The 19,704-nt window shown below is 41.9% G+C and overlaps 1 protein-coding gene across 10 annotated transcripts in view; it reads right to left on the bottom strand.

The window, feature by feature from the left end:
• The window catches only part of NFATC1 (nuclear factor of activated T cells 1), a 120,372-nt gene that overhangs the window by 49,881 nt on the left and 50,787 nt on the right, over positions 1-19,704 (bottom strand). For all 10 annotated transcript variants that reach the window (XM_083824969.1, XM_083824972.1, XM_083824978.1 and 7 more), the window contains exons 6-8: positions 17,193-17,333; positions 2,076-2,131; positions 193-325 (exon numbers count right to left, since the gene is read on the bottom strand). In XM_083824969.1, the coding sequence (XP_083681095.1) occupies positions 193-325; positions 2,076-2,131; positions 17,193-17,333 (330 nt within the window). The remainder of the gene's footprint in view (positions 1-192; positions 326-2,075; positions 2,132-17,192; positions 17,334-19,704) is intronic.

Here is a 19,704-nt window from a genome sequence, read left to right as displayed (position 1 = left end):
GAGAAGGCCTCTTGTGTGGGCAGCAGAGAGAAAGGCAACCCTTGTGGTTTCTTTCTCACTCTCATTTTACAGCACTGGGCATGCCTGCAAGTTACTCAGGTTACTAAAGAATTATCAGTGCCATATATCTTTCTAAGCTGCCATCATTATCTCTCATTTTTACTAGCACAGATAAGAAACATATTTTGTTACCATTAGCTGGAAGATAGGTGAAAAGCTGGTACTGGCTTCTCTTTCTCTTTCCGTTGCAGACATAAAAGTTGACCTGAACAGGGCTGGTAATTCTCTGATTGCGGAAAGGTGGTATCTCAACCACCAACGAATTCTGCAAAAACAAACAAATCAGAAGGTCAGGGCACGACTGGGGCAGAAGAGTGTACAGACATATTTATATGTTAACCCTGGGAAGGAGAAGACTCATCTCCTAAGGAAGAATGTACTCTCTACATAGAACTGTTGGGTTTCATCGGCAGGGATTGTCTCCTGCAGCCTGCAGTGTCCTGTGTGTTGGGCAATCCCTACAACTCCTTCCAGCTTTAAGCCATTTCAGCACAGGCAAGGCACGCTGGTGAGCAGGATGGGTACTCCTGCTTTATACATGGGGTTGAGAGGCTGAGAAGGGCTTGGGTTTGGAGACGGGCACTGCAGAGCCCAGTAGAAGGGAGCACATTTAACAGCGTGCCTGTTTTCAGAAAGTCCTGAGGCTCTCCTCTGCCTTCTTATCCAAGGCTGTCAAGCTTGTTTCAGTGGAGGGACAGCAATGTGGATGAGGCACAGACTGAGTAGGTTCTGTTAGGATGCCTTTGCTATATACAGAATAGCACACAGGAGGTCACCTGGGACATCTGTCTGAACAGCCAACAACTGGCACACTTCTGGAGCAGAGCTGTGAAGAGCCTCACATGTGAGACTAAGCAGCTCAAAACCAGTGGAACAAAACAGGACCTGGAGGAAAAGATTCCTTAACGGGGAAAATGAGATTTTAGCATGGCTCACGTCTTTACAGATTCATTAGTCTTCAGCTATTCGCTTTGGACAGCAAGTACAATATTGTGTATAGATAATGCTTTCTCCCTTGTGCCTCTGACAAGAACCCGGAGCTATAATCAAACTGTGGCCAACAACTTGGCAGTAGAAAGCACAACCACTCAGCTGGCAGGTTGTCCCCAACACATCCTGCCCTAATATAACTTAATTTGAAAGGAGAATTAGGACCGGAATATGATTATTCAAGTATCTCCACTTTCCAAAATTTATTTATTTAGTTATTTATTAGAATAACAACTAAGGAAGTTTTAAGCATGCTAATTTCTGTGGATGGGAGATCTTGCAAGAATATCTAGTTCTACAGGTTGGAGCTCTGGAGATCGTGCAAATGGTGTTCCACTGTCAGATAACAAATGCTCTAGCATGGGGCTAAGAAAAGACTTGGCTGCTAGGGCATCAGCTTCCACAAATGCACAGTGAAATCTGCTGTGACCATGAAAACTTCCCTTGGTACTCTGAAAGAATAAAGGGGAATGTTAACCTTAACATTTGGCTTGTTTACAGCTGAGGTCTTTAAATTGGTTGTCTGCATGTCTCCAGCAGGTTCACAGCTAGCAGACCATTGCTTATTGCTACAGAAGTAAAATAGTTGCCATATTTCCCACTTACAGTCATAGCTGAGTAAGCCACAGTTCTTCAACACTGGGTTTGATCTCCTGTGAGAGGACTCACATTTCCTCTGCTGAAGGTACACGAAAGCCAGGGAAAATGCTCAGAAATTGTTTTGGGAGCAGAGGCAAGAAACAACCCAGCAAGACAGAAGATGAGCAGACAGGGCTGGCCCATCCTGGACAATGAAAAAATATTTTCCAAATGGTCTCTTCTACTTTCGGGATATATTCCAACGAAGGCTTTTTACCCCATGCTCCCATTAAAGAAAGATTTCCAGGAGGGGAGGCCTAAGTACTTGTTCTGTTTCAGTGGGGAGACACAGTGCCAAAGGCTTGGAAATCCCTCTTTAGTAATAGTGCTAGAGAAGGCAGTATATATTTTTCATCTTGATGTTAAAATATTTAAGGCAGACTTACTGGCTTGCACATTTCTTTGTCAGTTTTGGCTTCCATTTCCCACACATGGTGACCATCTAAAAGACAAAAGAAAAAGATATCTAGTTCTGTCCTTTTTTCCTCTCCAAAGCCTACAAAAGAGTGACTTTTGAAAAAAAATAATAATAATTAAAAAAATCTCTTTAATGGAAGAAGCATTGCATCTATGAAAAACAGCTCTCAAAACCCATTGCTAAAGCTTTGCCCAACCAGGAAGCCAGCTGGGCAACCTGCTACAGAAGCCCATTTAACATTCTTTCAGGGGAGAACCACAGTCCAGAGTACAATATACTGTGATGGAGGAATGCCACCAGTATTTTATTCTGCCACTAATTTAAACAGAACATACAAGTGTTCTACACATTAGTTTTCCAAATGTTCAGACAAAAAAAATGCTACCTGTAAGTCCCTTTGATCTCTACCTATGCAGTCAGTCATGCTCAACATTAATATTAAACAAAGCAAAACAAAAAAGTAGCATTAAGGAAGCTCCTCAGCCATGCAGTGTTTCCTTTTAATACACTCCCAGTCTGGCTTTTCATATTTCTGCTGCTTGGATCAAAAGGCAAGACAATATGCTGGGATATGTAGCTTCTGTGAATCACGACTCCATTTCAAAATTGTTTTAGCTCAGCTACAGTGGTCCAACCAACAATTTTCTGGAGCTGCTTCTAGTAGTGTGTTGGGTCCTCCCAATTCACTGTATTTCTATTTTCAGATAAAAAGGGATTTAAGCCACAACTATCAATTTTTGTTGTTGTTGTTGTTGTTTTGGTTTGGTTTCTGGGGACTTGTCTTTTGGAAGAAATTGTTTTTGTCTTGTCACTTTTTCTGTGTCTCACTGACACAAAAGTAACTGGTCAATAAGAGCTGTTTTTTTAACTTCCTTGTGGCTTCGAAATACAACTGCAGAGAAATTAGGAAAAAAATACAAAAAGTAGGGTTTCCATCCTGCAGGCCTAGAAAAACACAAACATATATGAAAGGCCACAAGCAGATTGCTGTCTGAGTCCAGCAGCAGGGACACTTGCAGCTTAAGGAGTCCCACCACTGTCAGATGTCACTGGAATGAATGGGGAAATTCGACTTCATGTCACCTCTTTTGTATATTTAATGCAGCATCGGGACATACAAATGCAAATATTAGTTACTTTGAACTTCATCACATAGACTTGGGCCTGCCTTAGAAAAACAGCTCTCAGCAAGGTAAAAAAGTGAATGCACTTTTTCTTCTCTCTTCACTTTCATGGACAGGATGGAGGTGACGCATTTAGAACTGTCTGATTTATTACAAATGGCAGTAAATAATATTTTTGTGTACAGCTGTCCTACTGTGAAAGGAATGTTGTTCAGGAACTAGCACTGGCAATTGCTTAAATGTTCAAAACCATTTCTTTTTAACGTATGGAAAAAAGTGCAATGTGAAAGCTGCAACACAAATAGCACAGCGGATTTGGCAGGTCTTTATGTAGGAAACAATTAGCAGATCTACCCTTAGTTTCTTCCTACATTTTAAATTGTGACACTGGAAAAAGAATCCCTTTAATCGGTACTGCCACATTCGGGTGGATCAGCCAGTTCACGCTCAAATCTCCTAAGCAATGCCTTTTAAGAGCGCCAGCACTGAAACAGACTTCTCTGGAGGATGAGTGATTGTTTCACAATTTATCTAACAGATGCTTCCCCCTAAGCTGTCAGTAAAAAAAAAAAAAAAAAAAAAGCTGACAATAATCTGCAAGTCAGGTCATATCTGTTGTCTGGAAGTAGCCACCGCTGTTTTCCATCCCTTTCCTACAGAGCCCTTGTAGCTACCTCCTCCTCTCTTCCACCCCAGTTAATTCAATCAGCTGTAAAGGTGACACAACACTGACACTATCACACATTTTGCAAAGTGTAGAAACTTCTGCTTTGTAAAGGTTTTTGGTGTTTTTTTGTGTTTTTTTTTTCCTCTCTAAAATCTAAAGACATCCAGACTAGTAGTTAACATGTGTTCAATCTGCCTTGGTAAATGGATTACTAGAAATTCATTTTTTTTTCTGTGTTTAATTTCTGCTTTGTGAGGTGAATGATCTGATTCAGGTTTCTGTTTTGTATTTCTTGTCAATACCTCAGTAAAATTCAAAATGACTCAATCTATGGCTAATACTTCAATTGCTTCACGTAGCACTGCCTTTATGCACTTTTGAAATTTTTATGATGACAAAGAGAGTTTGTTCAGAAATATTTTAAATGTTGTAATCTAAAGTATTAGGAAAATAAATATCCAGAGCCATAGTTTGTCTCTGGAAGCTAATCAGAACAATACGGACTTTACTCCAAGAAATTCTCTTGAGACTGTCCAGACCATTGCTGCTCAGCAACTGAGGGGAAAGGGAAGAGAGGAAAGAAGTAGGGAATAGACAACTCATTAACAGCTAGTGACATTTCATTTAACAAAAACACAAGGAGGAAAAGTTGTTATGAAGCAGAGACAAAAAAAAAAAAAGACAATTCCTCATATTACGTCTAGCGAACCAAGAGGGAAATCTCAACGCCCACGGACTGGGACCAGCTCCAGGAGGGAAACCTTAGACCACTACGTCAACCTCTTACAGTAAACATGTTTTGCAGGTTTATACAGTTCAGCTGAAATTTTTAAAAAAGGAGAAAGGAATAATAGCTCTGGAATAGTTTGTGGGGGCTCAAAGCCTCATGAAAATCTGCCTACACCAGAGAAAACTGTTTTGCCCCCAGTGCCACATATGCTGGGGACCCTCAGAAGCAAGCGGGATACCATCTCCTGTCAGAGTGTGCTCGAGGAGCGAGGACTGCTCAACCACAAAAGTTTCCATTGTATGCCTGCCACATCTGCAGCAGCCTGGTTCAGAGCCCAAGGCAACTCCCTCCTGGCCTCCAGCCAACCAAAGTACACCAGAGCAATTTATACCTTTCCAAAATGCAAATAATTCAAATTACAGACATAACACAAAGCTGAAGCAGACACATTTCAGGCATTCCCGTTAAAGTTTACTCTCTGGAATTACCGTACCCAAATGGGCAGTTGTTATATGAGGAAGGGGGGTAGAAGAAGGCAGAAAAGGAAGGAGAGGAGGAGGCAGGGAGGAAAAGAGAGAAGGAAGAAAAAGGCTTTTCCAAAGGTCTTATTTCATTCCTTTTCATTTTGCTATTTACTTTTACCAAGTAATAAGAAGGGCCTTCTCCAAACCAAATGTCTGGCTTTGTTTTGGTGTTTTAAGATTTATACTGCAATGTTTTGAACAGAAAGACATCCCTTTATATAGCTAAAAATTTGTGTCAAAGTATTATATTGTTGTGTTGTGTTTTGTTTCATTTTTTTTCTTTTCTTTTTTTTTTTTTTTCACAAAAGGTAATGAAAAACAAAACAGCTGCACACAGAACCGCAGGGAAAAAGCCCTATAGTCACCAGCTGAGAGCCCCACTCCTGTGATGCCAAAAGCACTTGACTTGACAAAGCCAAGACTTCAACAGGGACTCCTGCCATGGGCTTCAAGGAGCTCTGAATCCCTCCTCTTCCACAGAAGCAGCATAAGGAGCACAGCAGTGTCACGGGCATGAGAAATTCCCTGTTGGACAAGAGCTCTCTAACTGTGCCCACCTGACCTGGGCTCAGCATGGTGCTGTGTTTCATCGGTAAGTGTCCATCAACACTGTCATCAGCCAAAGACGATGGGTTTTGTCAGGAAGTCTGACATTTAAAGACCGATCACTGCTCTGTGCTGATATTTATAGCATTCTCTGTTTTGGGTGCACTTCATCATGGTCCGCTTCAGCTTTTTTTTCAGACCCAGAGCATCTGGGTTTACTAATGATGAAAATACCACAAATACCGTGAATGAAAATACCGTGTTGCTTGGGGTGGATTTTCAGCTCTGCAAAATATAAACACCCAATTTTAAGACGGAGCCGTTTAACAGTGAATGGGTCTTTAAAGTCTGTCCTTATCAACCACTCACTCCAGTGTTAAAGGAAACTGCGCACAAGTCCAGAAGTAAAAATACTCTAATTCATTAGGGAATTCCCTGCAGTATGAGTCACTGAACGGCTTCCCCACCACACCCAGCTAAAAGATTTCCACATAAAAAGGCACTGTAGAGGCCTGTTTTAACACAGAAGCAGCACTAAAAAAGTAGTTGTGTAAATCTAGCAGCATCAGCTATTCACACACAAAGCCTAGCAGACCACAACATGTGTATTTTCTTCACAGAAGAGCAACCCAGTCAAAGAGCTGTAAAGACTTTCCTAAGAATTTTTCTCCTGTCTCTACTTCTCCTTGTCCATCAGGAAAGATTCACAAGGGTGTGCAGAACTGGGTTTATCTTGTGCACTCCAGAGGACTGTAAGTGTAATGCCAGAGGTCTATAGGCTTACAAGAGTCAAACCAACAGTGCAACTTTCATTACAGTCTGATGGATGACAGAAAGGGAAAACCATATATAGAACAACAACAACAAAACTCTAAGCCTGGAAACTTGTGAAAGTGTAACTTGTGCATCTGGCAACCACTTATATCCTGCCTCAATGAAACAGACATAACAGGAGAGTTCAGATATATTTAAGTGATCTTACTTCACTACAACAGGTTAAAACAGTCTATATTCTGTAGTAGCCCTTTGTTCACTTGAGATACAAAAATAATAGACATTATCTAGGATTTCACTGCCTATACATAGTGTGTATTTTATATTCTTCCAGCCTGGGGCTCAACAGACTGCACTGGCTGGGCTGTAAATCTGTATTTACATTCATACATTACAAGTTGGCCAGTGACATTAACTCTAACCCTCCAAAAGAACCCACTACTTGATTAATGTGTTGTGAGGTATCCCTGAACAATAGTGCCTATATTACATCCAAGATTTCTTTAACATGTCCACAACAGGTAGGGCACAGGTGCTATGCAGAATGTTTATAGAGCGTAATTTTGAGGTGTTCTGCAAAGTTTGTCTACCTTCCTATTCAATTATGTTAATGCATATTCAGCTCCTTTAGGACTTAAGGATTCAAAAGCTTTTAATTTGCACACTAACCCCTTTTTCCCTGGGAAGTACATTCTGGCACTGAGACGACTGATCTGTGTATGTGTCCAGAAGGAAAGGATGGGCTTCCAGCAAGAGAAGAAGGTGAATATCAATTAAAAGCCTTGTCATTCAGGCATAGAGTCATTCGGCTTTGTGCAGAGATGCTATCAGCTTCCATGCACATGCCAGGTCTGTGCTTGGGCTGAGAATTAGAGGCAAAGAGGCAGCTTTGCTTGCTTGGAGGAGAGCACTCCCCCGCCCCAGTCCTGGGCACAACCCACTGATGCTGTCTCACCTGCCAGCTGAAACACACACGCACCAGCCTATTAGTGCCAGATTTCCCTTTAGAGGCAACAGCCTTCTAGACCTGAGTATAACATCAGGAGCCGTGTCACTTTTCTAGGCTGGTCTGTACGTAGTGGAGGTGTTTTGCTGTGAAGAACACTTTCCCAGCTGAACACCAGCAAGCCCAATATTCTGCGGGTGGAGTCAATCCCTGTGTTTACACACCAGTGTATGTTTCAAAAGACATTACAAAGGACAAGTTATAAGGATGAACTGACAGCAACCAAGCAACCTACTGTGGGATGTGTGGTAAAGATGGGACAGAAAGAGAGCAAGAATACAGACAGACATGTGGATGCTGCAGAGAATAAAGACCTGCAATGCAAGCAGCCAGGACCTTCCTCTTGACCGCCTCTATGGCACTCCAGTACCCTGAGATCTACTGCCTTTTAGGTCTCTGCAAGGAGGAAAAGGCCTTAGGTTGTGTGTTTGTCTAGGGCCAGCTGCTGAGCAGCTCCACCTCCTTACACCACCCCTGCTGGTGCCATCAGCTGCCTGCTGCCCGCCATCTCAGCCTCAGCTGCCTCTCCAGCCACCCCTCATCTCTCCTTTGCTCTTGCACTTCTTTTGCTACAAGACTACAAGACTACAGGACCACTCTGTTTTCCACCTACTTTATTTCCCTGTTCCTTGCCAGGAAGATCCCAGATAACCTCTGCTCTCCTCTCAGCCAACTGTCCCTCTACAGACACTTCCCGACGAAGTTTTGTTCCCTGACCCTGGCACGCATCAGTCCATGTGAAGCAGGGTTCATGAGTAACTGGCTTAATTGCATTTCCACATCAAAGCTGCTGCATTTCTTTGTGTCTCATAAGCACCTTTGCAGCATATGGATTTTGTGCATATTCCTTCAGTTATACATTTTTGCAATCTTGAAATTATGTATGAATATTATGTATACGTACTTACGTCTGTCATGCATACAATACTTTCAAGTTACTTTTTGTCTCTTTTCTACCTTAACAACAAAAATGTCATGCAGCAACCAGGTGATAAAAACGCAGCACAAACTGTATCTTATAGTACATTGGCATCTGTGCCAGACGTGAACTTCTACTCTGGTTGCTCAGCTGGGCAAGTCAAAAGCTGAGGGACTCACATTGTCTAAATTGCAAGCTTTTTGCTGCTTTTAACACAGTGTGTCTAACAGATCTAATTATTCTGAGTTCAAGTGCTTTGAAATCAACTGTAATTTTAGTCCAGGTACTTAAAGAAGGCGCTGTGCTGAAAACTAACTGATCAGGGCTCATTTTGAACCCAAACCATCTGGAAGGACCTGCCAGTTCCAGCAGAATGGAACTGGTTATGCAATTTGTGCTCTTTGGCACCTCCCCCTATTCAAATTACCCCTGGACTGAGAATTTTATTTAACAATTCTCAGTAATTTCAGGTCCAAGACACTCAACTTACCAGTAAAACTGCATCTTGATATCCCTGAAAAATCTCTCTAGAGCAGGCAGGGTGAACTGAGCAAACCAGCATAGCCACCCATCAGCAGTCATGACAATACTTAATTCTGTCTTCAGCTACATTTCTGTGATCTTCTTGTTTTCACAACTTTACTTTCCTCTGGGAACCTCTAGTAGGCTGACTTGGGTCCTAGCAGCTGAAACAAAGTAAAATAATTTTGCTCCAAAAACCTTCAATCTTCTGTCTTGTATTTTCTCAGAGACTGTTGGAATAACAAAACCTCCAAGCCAGTTTAAACCAAATTCCAAATTTTCCTTTCAACAATTTTCTTCCACTTCTGTGTTTGATGCCAACACCACCACTTGCACCATGGCTCTCAGGCATGTAACACTTGAAGTCACCTTCCACTACTACTCGCTCATCTTAGATACAAGTTCAATCCAAACATTTTCAATTCTTCCCTCTTGATTATTTTTAAGACACAAACTCTACACTTTATCTATGTGGCTACAACTACTCATCTTCCAGAGACACCTCATTATGGCAACTCATTGTGACTTTTTAGCGGAGTCCAAACAGTAAACTTTTGAACGGCATTTTGATTTTTCCATCTCATTGTCCCCCTTCTTTGGTTCCTCTTGTCCAAAAAGGTCAGGCTCAATCTTAGAGGTCAGAGAGTGTAATAATTGTGGAGAATTTGTGTTGCTGTAATGTGGTGAAGGGATGAGGGGTGGAATGTGTGTAAATTGTCCACTGTTGTCAGTGTTGTGATGATGTTATGCTGATTTTGGCGTGGGCAAATTTTTGTTAATGTAAGTGAAGTTTGTGAAGATTGTGTGATGAATGTATGAGAGCTGGGGTTGTTCAGCCTGGAGAAGAGAAGGCTCTGGGGAGACCTTATAGCAACCTTCCAGTACTTAAAGGAGAGATAGGGAGGGACTCTTTGTCAGGGAGTGTAGTGATAGGACAAGGGGTAATGGCTTTAAACTAAAAGAGGGTAGGTTTAGATTAGATATAAGGAAGACATTTTTTACTCAGAGGGTGGTGAGGCACTGGCACAGATTGCCCAGAGAAGCTGTGGATGCCCCATCCCTGGAGATGTTCAAGGCCATGATGGATGGGGCTTTGGGCAGTGTGATCTAGTGGAAGGTGTCCCTGCCCATAGAAGAAGAGTTGGAACTAGATGATCTTTAAGGTCCCTTCCAACCCAAACCATTCTATGATTCTAAGGTTTAATATACATAATAATCCCTGATTAACTGCCTTGACATCAGCTTCCTTGCAACAAGGCACATCTTGGAAATGTCTTATCTCTATTCCTCTCTTAAATGTCATTGTACTTTCTTCCACACTGCTCTTGAAGGTGTAATCTTGCTCCTTCAGCAGACCAAAAAGGGACATGCTACTCTTCCTTCACTTCTCTTCCCTGTTCTTTCTGTGATGCCCACGCAAGACTTGAAACAACTTTTGACAAGCAGTCAGGAAAGGAACAGGAAAGAATAGATTGTGCTTTAGCAAAAGTTGTAGACAATCTCTACAAAAACTAGGCATTTTGTAGATATCACCTTGTATTGGGGTTATAAGGCAAGGTGTTGGCAGTGGAGCAATGCAGTGGTGGCCTCTGTGGGAAATGGCCAGGGTCTGTCCCACGTGGACACAGCCAGTTCAAGCTGGCTCTGCAACAGACCCATTGCTGGTCAAAGCTGAGCCAGTCAGCAACACTGATGGTGCCTGTGCTGGAGTAGTCTTTTCTTTAAAGACTGTACCCTGTAGAAAGGACCCATGCTGGAACAGATCTTGAAGAACTGCAGTACATGGGAAGTACCCATGTTGTGGCAGTTTGTGAAGGACTGTATCCTGTGGGAGTGAATCCATGCTGAAGCAAAGGAAAAGTGTGAGGAGGAAGGAGCAGCAGAGATGAAGTGTTATGGCCTGACAGCAACTCCCATTCCCCATCCCCCTGTGCTGCTCAGGAGGGGAAGATGGGGGAAGGTGTTTTTCAGTTCTGTCTTTGTTTCTTACTATCCTATTCTACTTTTAATTGGCAATAAATTAAATGAAATTAATTCTCACCAAAGTGAATCTATTTTGCCAGTAACTGGTTCGTGAACTCCCTGTCTTTATCCTGACCCACAAACTTTTTCATCTTATTTTCTCCCCCTGTCCTTTTGAGGAGTAGGAGGAGTGAAAGAGCAGCACGGTGGGTGCCTGGCAGCCAGCCAAGGTTAACACCCCAGCCACACTCCTTTCCTCTATTATCTTTAGGCAGACTCTGAGCTTTCTGGGTAAGGGTTGTGAATTCCTGTGTGTTTGGACAGAGGGTCCTACTGGAACTGTAACAACTATCTGAAATCTTGTGGTAGTTATAAATGTTCAGAGACAGCTTTGATTGCACAGATGCAGCTGTTTGAAGCTACTTAATTTGGCAAACACATGAAAGAATAAATTTCAAGCAGCTGTAGGTTCTGTAATAATTGAAAATTCACAGGATTACTCAGACAAATTACTTTTACCTAGAGACCTTATGCTTATTCCTTATTTCTCTGTTGTCCACGGTAAGTATCTGTGATTGACTGATCTTGTCCCTAACTATGAGAACAACACCCAGGATGAGGTTTGCTGCCGCTGATACCATCTCATGCGTATGGCTGCAGTCCCGCTCTGTCGTCGCCATTCCTTAGACTAAACAGCCAGGAAAAACTGAAACGTGCTAACATTTCCTACAAGCTACATCATTGCTTCTGCGTGCGCGTGAAAGGGTTCTACCATCAAGTGACTCTGCCATTTGATGATACTATTCACCCAAGGCTATCTATTTCTGGGCAATGGCCAGAAACCCTTTCAGCTATCAATACATCTCTAGGAAATAGGTTCAAATGACCTTCACATGAACTCCGTGCTCCCAACTCGTATGCCTTTGAAGTTTCTAGTTTATCTAGTTTCCAGAATTTTTAACCTCGCTGCACATGAGTCAGTGCATAACTGCTCACTGCCAACTGGAACATGTGTCCCGAACTTGGAAAAACAGACAGATAAAGACAAAATTATGTAGTATCTGTCCATCTGACTAAAGGGGAAAGGGAGTTTTGCCACTTGCTTATTTATTATGTGAGCTACAGTATGATTACCAGTGTGAAACTTGACCCCTTTTGGCCAGTTGCCCCCCAAACTGTGACTGCTACTGGCAATGGAAAGAGCAATGGAAAGATCTCTGAGAATGTAAGATCTTTTACCAAATGGAGTTCTGCCAAGACTCAGGTCACCCGTCTCCCCATCACATCACATCACGTCAAAACAGACTCTAAGCCCTGAGTTCCAAAGTACAGCTGAGTCAAACCAAAAAGCCCACATGCTTCCCCAACACATCCGTTCCATCCACATGCCACTCAAGTGTTTCGGAACATACTATTTTCCAGAACTTTTTGTAAGTTCTCTGGAACTTAAAATACTGCACTTGAGGATCTACCATGCAACAGAGTAACTTTTGCTCCCACAACATACAGGAACTAGAATTGAATTTCTCAGCTGTGCTCCAAGACTCCAAACCGACATTTGTACCTTAAAGCTGCAACTGATTGATCACCATCTTTGACAGAGACAGTGAAATTTCGGAGGAACAAAAAACCTGTGAAATGCTTGAGTTGACACTTAAATTCATCTGGCTTTTTTCTTTTCCATATTACATTTACTTTGTGCAAATATTTGGCTGACCAAACTTGACCACTTCTAACGGGGGAAACTTCAAGTTTTCCTATCTGAAATACTTACAGAGAAGAATGATTTCCTTTGGCATATATACCAAAAATTTGGTGATTTCACCCAGCTATCTCTCATCTACTCCAGCATAATTATTACTATGCTACATCAGCATCTTTATGTTCTAAGAGCAAAACCTGTTCCAGCAGGGAAGATTAATAGCTTTGATAGAAAAATCCATTTAACAAAAATAAAAATGACAGCAGAATGAACAATTTGAAGCAATAACTAAATCTGAAAAACTGTTTAGCTTTTTGAAAATACCCATAAACATGAGAAAATTACTGGTGGAAATGTTGTTTAGGTGCTGTTTACTTCTCTGTCTTTCATGACATTGAGTTTCAAATGCTTTGGGTGCAATAGCTGGGATATTATGCAATTAGGTTAGAGGTGCTAGGATCACTGTTGATTTGAAGGGTGAGTAATTAGCAACACGTTCAAAGCCACTGAAGTCCATAAGCCAGGAGTTACTCAGGGATACAACATTAAAAAATAGTGAAATCTATTAACACCCATCAAAATGAGTGATACATCTTCAAGGAGTGACATTTGTCATGAGGACTTTCAAATGCATCCGCTTTGACCAGGACAAAATGGCCATCAACATTAACAACACAGAAACAGAATTTCAAAGCCAATGTTATTAGAGAAATTAAACCTGTAGTGAAGTTGGGTGTTACATTTCTACCTTTTTGCTCTTTAAAACTCTTGCACTGAGCTCTGGTCACTAATTACAAAACCCAAGTGGGTGTGGTGCTCTAACTTAACAAATGGAAGCTCAATTGAATGATAGCTAACAATAGTATACCAAATAATCATTTCTTTCCATAGATCACAATTTGCTAATAATGAAGATTGCAGTCATTTTAACTTGATCTCTTAGGTATGTCTTGACTTGGCCAAATCAACGAAGTCCAGAAATACTTGAGCTAGCTCTAGTGCTAAAATCATTCTAGCTACAGGAACAACGAGCGACTTTTGCGCTAACTGGGTAAGTTAACCCCTTCAGATCTTCGTGTGAGACTAAGATCTAAATCCCAAAGTACCTTGGGCAACACTACAATGTCCTAGAAGGAAGGACATGGGTATGTGCCCGGAAGATATACCCGTAATTTCACTATGCTTTGGTGCTTGGGATACTTGCTTTATGTCTCATTAATCAAATTACATTTGTCAATTACAAGAAGCATTTTTTTGTGAACTGAAATAAAGAGAAACTGTGATTTTTCCACTGCACTTAGTTTTATAGATCACTAATCATAATCTGATACACTAGGAGCTAGCAGTCTGGTTACTTCTATCAGTATTTTTCTTCTGCTTTATGTTCAATAACTAAAGTTACTTTTCAAAAATACATTTGAAAACAGATAGATAATATATGTAAGAAGTTGTTACAACAACAACAAAAGGTAACTGCCAGATCCATAGTCCTTAAAACATAGTCTTCAAACATCTTTGCATTTTTTTTTTATCTTCCCTTAAGATTTATGTTGCCTGATACATCTAGAACCTAGAAATTACATAAAAAGCTTTGAAAAGATAGGTAAATAAAACAGTGTAATTTATAATAATCCCAGATCATGATCTGTGCTTTTTCAGGTGAGTGTGTTGGGCAGAAAACACTTTGCTGCTCCTACCCAAACACCTCCTCCCATAGCTGACAAACATCAAATTCGTTTCATTCATTTTTTTAACCAAAATGCACACCTTGCCTCAGAGCAAATACCAGCATACAGACATCAAGGGTCTTTGTTATTAGTATGCTGCAGATGTGTATTTTTGTATTTCAGAAAGTGCTAATGCTTCTGATGACAAACAGATTTCTATTGGATGTCCTACATCTAGCACCCAACAACTGTGACACACAGACTCACAAGACACTTGAAAATTAGGAAGAGAAAAGCAAAGAGAGACAGAAACTGAAAGAAGATAAGAAAAATCATTAGTGTAATTTGTAAGAGACAAGGTCATTGTGGGATTCTCCTCAGTCTAAGGGGATTCTGTATTTAAAAGTGCAAATCTCTTAAAAGTACATTCAGCATTTACATCTTCACTATCACTAGGTTTCTTGGAGGGTTGTTTTATACCATCGTTCACCACTGGAAAATACGGTCTGATGTGCAAGCAGTAAAACATTGACCAAAATCATCCTGTAAAATAAGGACTCATTTCAACACATGAGAATTCCTTTATGGTACTGCAAGAAGCTTGAGCAAATTTTAGTCTACTTCTGAAAAGACTCATTACTTGCCCAGATGTGTGTCCTCTGCCTCAGCACTGTACTACATTATGAGGGGTTCTCCTTTCAGAGGAGTTCCTCACAGCTCGCCTTTCACTGTCCTTTCAGAACACCTTCACCTTGCAGCTAACTAGTTTCTGCTCTGTGTGACACAGTGTTGCACTGATGGAAAGTATATTTTACTGTTTCACTTCTTTTCTGAGAAGAAACCAGTAAGGGGTTAAACTGAAAGTACTATGTCCTGCCTCCCCAGCTCAAGGATTAATTTGATCATTCTTCAGGGATTCCCTCTTGTATGAGTCACTGTTAAGACAGACTCCCCACTCAGGGAGGCCAGGATAATGCCATTCCTCCAGAGATTACAACAGCTGAGGGCTAGCCCTGAAGACTGAGAACTTGGGACTCATGCTTGGAAAAACATTCAGCATACCACAATGCGCTCAGCAGACTTAAAGAAATTATTCAGACAGAAGGAAAAAAAAAAAAAAAGGCACCAAAAGCCAAACAAAAAGTGTTCTCAAGCTCTCTGCATTAACCAATTAAGTATGCAGACTAGCATGAATTAGACGAGCTCACAGAGACTTGCCTCCTAGCTTGGGGACTCTGCCTAAATAAGGACTGAAGACATGAGATCTTGTAGTATAGTGCTTACATTTTCTATAAAGGATATTTTCTCCTTATGAGTGCAATTATTCCTGTGATCCTTTACTTTGTAATAGCTGTATTTGGCTGTTACCCACTAGGAACGTGATTAACATTTCGAATTCAAAAACAAAAGCAGCAACAGAGGCAAAACTAATGAACGTCTCCAGCTAATCATAGAAGTTCATAACCAGCTTTCTAAAAGAAAGAGGAACTATGCTCCTGTTCCTTCTCTAGGCCTATTTTCATAGACATGGAATAGCTGAAGGGGAAAGAAACACTCTTGCATTTTCAGAAGTGAAGGTTGGTAATGCTTTTTCATTTCTCATTAGGGTAACTCTGCCCCAAAATTGAGCTGGAGATGTCTCTCACTCAGACAATGATGCACCATGCTTGTTTGTTGCAAATGCATCAAGCTGTGTTAGGCAATGTAGCAGACAACTCATCACAGAGGCCCTAGAAATTGCTCAGTTGGGATTCACCAGCAAAATTCCTTTTTGAGCCATTCCTCGTGACACAATTGCCTTATGAATCAGTAGCTGGGCAGCTGGGAGACTAATGTAGGCTGGGCAGTTCCTGAAGATGCTTTCAACTATGAAGGCTCAGCCTCTGTCAGTGTACTTCCATGCAGCAGGCACCACCCTGCAACTGCACCAAATCTGCTGTGATACCACTAAAATTAGGCAGGCACAGCTTCAGATCAGATCGGTACTAGTGACTTAATGATAGTGTTTACTCTCCACTGACTGGCTCCTGCAGTGTTTCCAACCACTTCATGTCCAGGGTCAGGGGGAAGCATCCAAGGAGATCTCCGACAATGCTTTTGTGTAGAGGAGACACTCCTGCATGGGTCCATCATACGACCCCATGCACCCAAGCAGTTCACGCCTGGGTTTTTCAGAGCGATGGGCAAAGCCTTTGATCATTTCCTTCCTCATCAGCACACCCAGAATGCAACTACACACTTCATTTACATACCACCGGCATTTCTCACAATTTTTTAAAAATGTTGCATGTATGTGTATGTTTCCTCTATCTGCATGCTGCCTTTGTGCAGTCTCACATTCCTTTTCTTGAGGGAGACATGATACCAAGTCAGGACCCCGCCGGGAAACTCCACTCGTTCCCTGGGAGCTGAGTGGGCACCCTGGGAGGGGGTCTCTGCTCGCAGGGAGGCCCGACAGGGCGCGCTGTCACGGCCGGAGGAGCGCCCAAGACGCTTTAAAGTTCAGGGGGGGTTTTCAGCCAGCAGCTGAGGAATCCACGGCGTGAGCCAGCGCCACGGAAACCCTTTCCAAAACAAGACTCAAAACTGCCCTTAACTATCTCATTTCAGAGCCTGACTCAGGCTCGCAGCCTGCACCCCGCTGCAGGGGTGCACACACGAGTGACGGCGTGTGACACACACACCTCCGGCCCGAACCTGCGTGACAGCCCGGGGAGGACCCGAGGGGGACCCGGCTGCCCAAGGCTGCCACCACCCTGCTGGGGGTCCCACCGGGGTCCTGACGGCTCACGACTGTCTGCCTGCCACTGCACCTGCTGCAGGGGGGGGGAGAAACATTCAGAAGAAAATGTGGCCACAGCGATGACGCTGTCCCCATTTGGCCGAGATTTTAAAACGGGGGGAAAAAAAGGGAGACGGGAATCTAGTTTGAAAAGGCATACCTGGTGCTTTCTCCACAAAGATGACTTTGGAGTCTTGCAGAAAGTTATGGCCGGTCAGGATCATTTTTTTCCCTCCAATAACAGGAAAGCTGTCGGTGCTTTGCTTCTCCACCAGAGGCAGTTCTTGGGCAGATCTTTGAGCTGGAGAGTTATAAGAAAAAAAAAAAAAAGGCAACCACAAACACATACACAAAAAATTAAATACTGCATCAGTGAGAGCCTTAATGCTTACAATCCTTACCCTAGTAAGATAAACTGAGTTTGATACAGAAAAGGTCGGAAGGTTTGCAGGAAACACGTTTGGTTTTTAAGCACCTTGGTCATAAGCTGTCAAATATAGAAGTACAATTCAAAAGGCTGACAAAAAAAAACACAAACAACCAAAAAAACCCAACAAGCTGTTTAAAACTTACCTTGATCTGTACTGTACCAAAAAGCATATTTTCTGTTTTTGTTTATTTATTTTTATTTTTAATTAATTTAATTTTTTAAATATTTGTTTAAAATTTAGTTTTAAATAAACACTATTTACTTAAAATAAATTTTAAAATAAATATATAAAATTTAAAATTCTGTCTCTGAGACATAAAATAATGCTTTGTCTATCACATATACGCCATGTGCTTACAAGGCATGAGAACAAGACCATCCATGTCCAAAACGCATTTCAGTCACTACAACTGTGTTTTCAATTCTTCAAATTGTCTTTCACTGGAAACCATGGGCCTCACAGTACAGCAAAAGTTCACAGCTTAGATAGCCTATTTTACCCCCAACTGCAATATGGAGTGAACATGGCTGTACTTCAAGGGATGACGTGACATTTTATCCAGCTTACATGGTTCCTCCCGGTGTCACATGCACTAAGAGATGCATGAAAATTTTGGCACCAGCTTATTCCACATTCTGCACTGGAAATAACACTAGCACTTTTTTTTTTCTTTCTCCTTTTTTTCTGCTCCTTTGAGGAGGCATGTACCATACTTTTGCTCATTACACAGCCCTCAAAACTTCAAGTCACTGATACAAATCCAATCATCTTTATATTTATCAGCCTCCTGAGCTTGGCATATTTGGATGGGTAGTTCACGGTGTATTCAAACTGCAGCCTTATCCTGCTATATAGTAGTTGAAAAAATCTCATGAGCTTCAACAGGAGCAGGATGAAACCATGACTCCTTTTTTTTTTTTTTTTTTTGGCTTTGCTTGTTAACCCAGAACTTGCCCTTGAATAAGAGTTTAGCTTGAAAATGAAACAAAGGGAAAATTATTCATCTCATACATATCCTGGTCAGAAGACAGAGCTTTATGCCAGTCTACCTGTTACAGGTATGGAGGCTTTAGTATTCTTCAGAATAACATTATTATATTTTAATGTATGATAAGATATAAGATCCCTTCCCACCAACAACACTCATTTGTTTGTTTAAATGAATGACTGTGAAGGAGGGAAGCTGTAACTGTTGATATAACAGCACTATCCTTTCCTACATTTGACTTTCATGCAGAATTGGACTACTGGAGTGGCAGCAGTGCTACCACACACAAAAGGATGGAGTACTGTCACTGATCTGAAAGTCACTGCCTTTGCTAGAGGAATGCAGAGATGCTCTTTCCTGTAGCTTCTCTATTAACAATCCATGAAAAAGCACCATGCTTCCAAGAGACCAAATCTTGACATGCTCCAAGACTATCCAGACACATCATATGGGAGTCCAGCCTGGCAGCGATGCAGGGACAAGCATGGGTATAGCCCCCCAGCATCTGCTGGGCTGAGGGATGGTTGAGCTTTCTTCCCCATCCCCTGCACTCCCAGTCCCCAGAGTTCACCTCCCACATACCTCCTGGACACGAAGTTGTTCTCTGCCCCGGCTGCATCAGAAAGATCCACTTCATCAAAATCAACGCCCCATAGGGCAGAAAGCAACTGGAGGTGCGTCAAGGATAGTAGCCTGAGGGAGGACGGCCTTCCCTCAAGGGGAAGTGAGGAGCAGCCAGGGGCTGGCGTGCACTGCAGTTCATACCCCTCGGGATGTGTATGGAGTGGGAGGACTGCTACAAATTGCATGCTGGTTTAGTGGGACAAAAGGATGTAGCCAGAGAGGGCTATACCAATGAATAAGCATCTGGCCTTTTGTCTCCTAATCTGAATAAAAAAAAAATTAAAAACCTTTGTCTGTCCATCCAGGTGACCAAAACAGCAATGGCAGATAGATTGAAATTCAGTTTTCACCACTTATGCAGGAGTGTTAAAACTACACGAAGCTAATTGATTTTGTTTTGTGTGTGCACATGTGGCAGGCTGAGGAGGCTTACGGACCAAGAATGATATAGGTGTCTTTGGAGCATGCACCAGTGTATCTGATAAAAAGCAGTCTGGTCAATCAAAGAGACCCCCGTACGGAAACTTGCTTTCTGGAGGTTTTCTGAAGCCACAGGCAGCTTGTACCAATGTGTCAGCTGTAGTGTATTGCTAGCTCCTCATCAAAGGGTTAGGGTTTTGTTTGCTGTT

Source organism: Anser anser (genome assembly GCF_964211835.1).
Source record: "Anser anser genome assembly, chromosome: 2".
Lineage (NCBI taxonomy): Eukaryota > Metazoa > Chordata > Aves > Anseriformes > Anatidae > Anser > Anser anser.
Note: the sequence above shows the minus strand (reverse complement) of the source record. Positions and strands in the feature narration are given on the sequence as shown.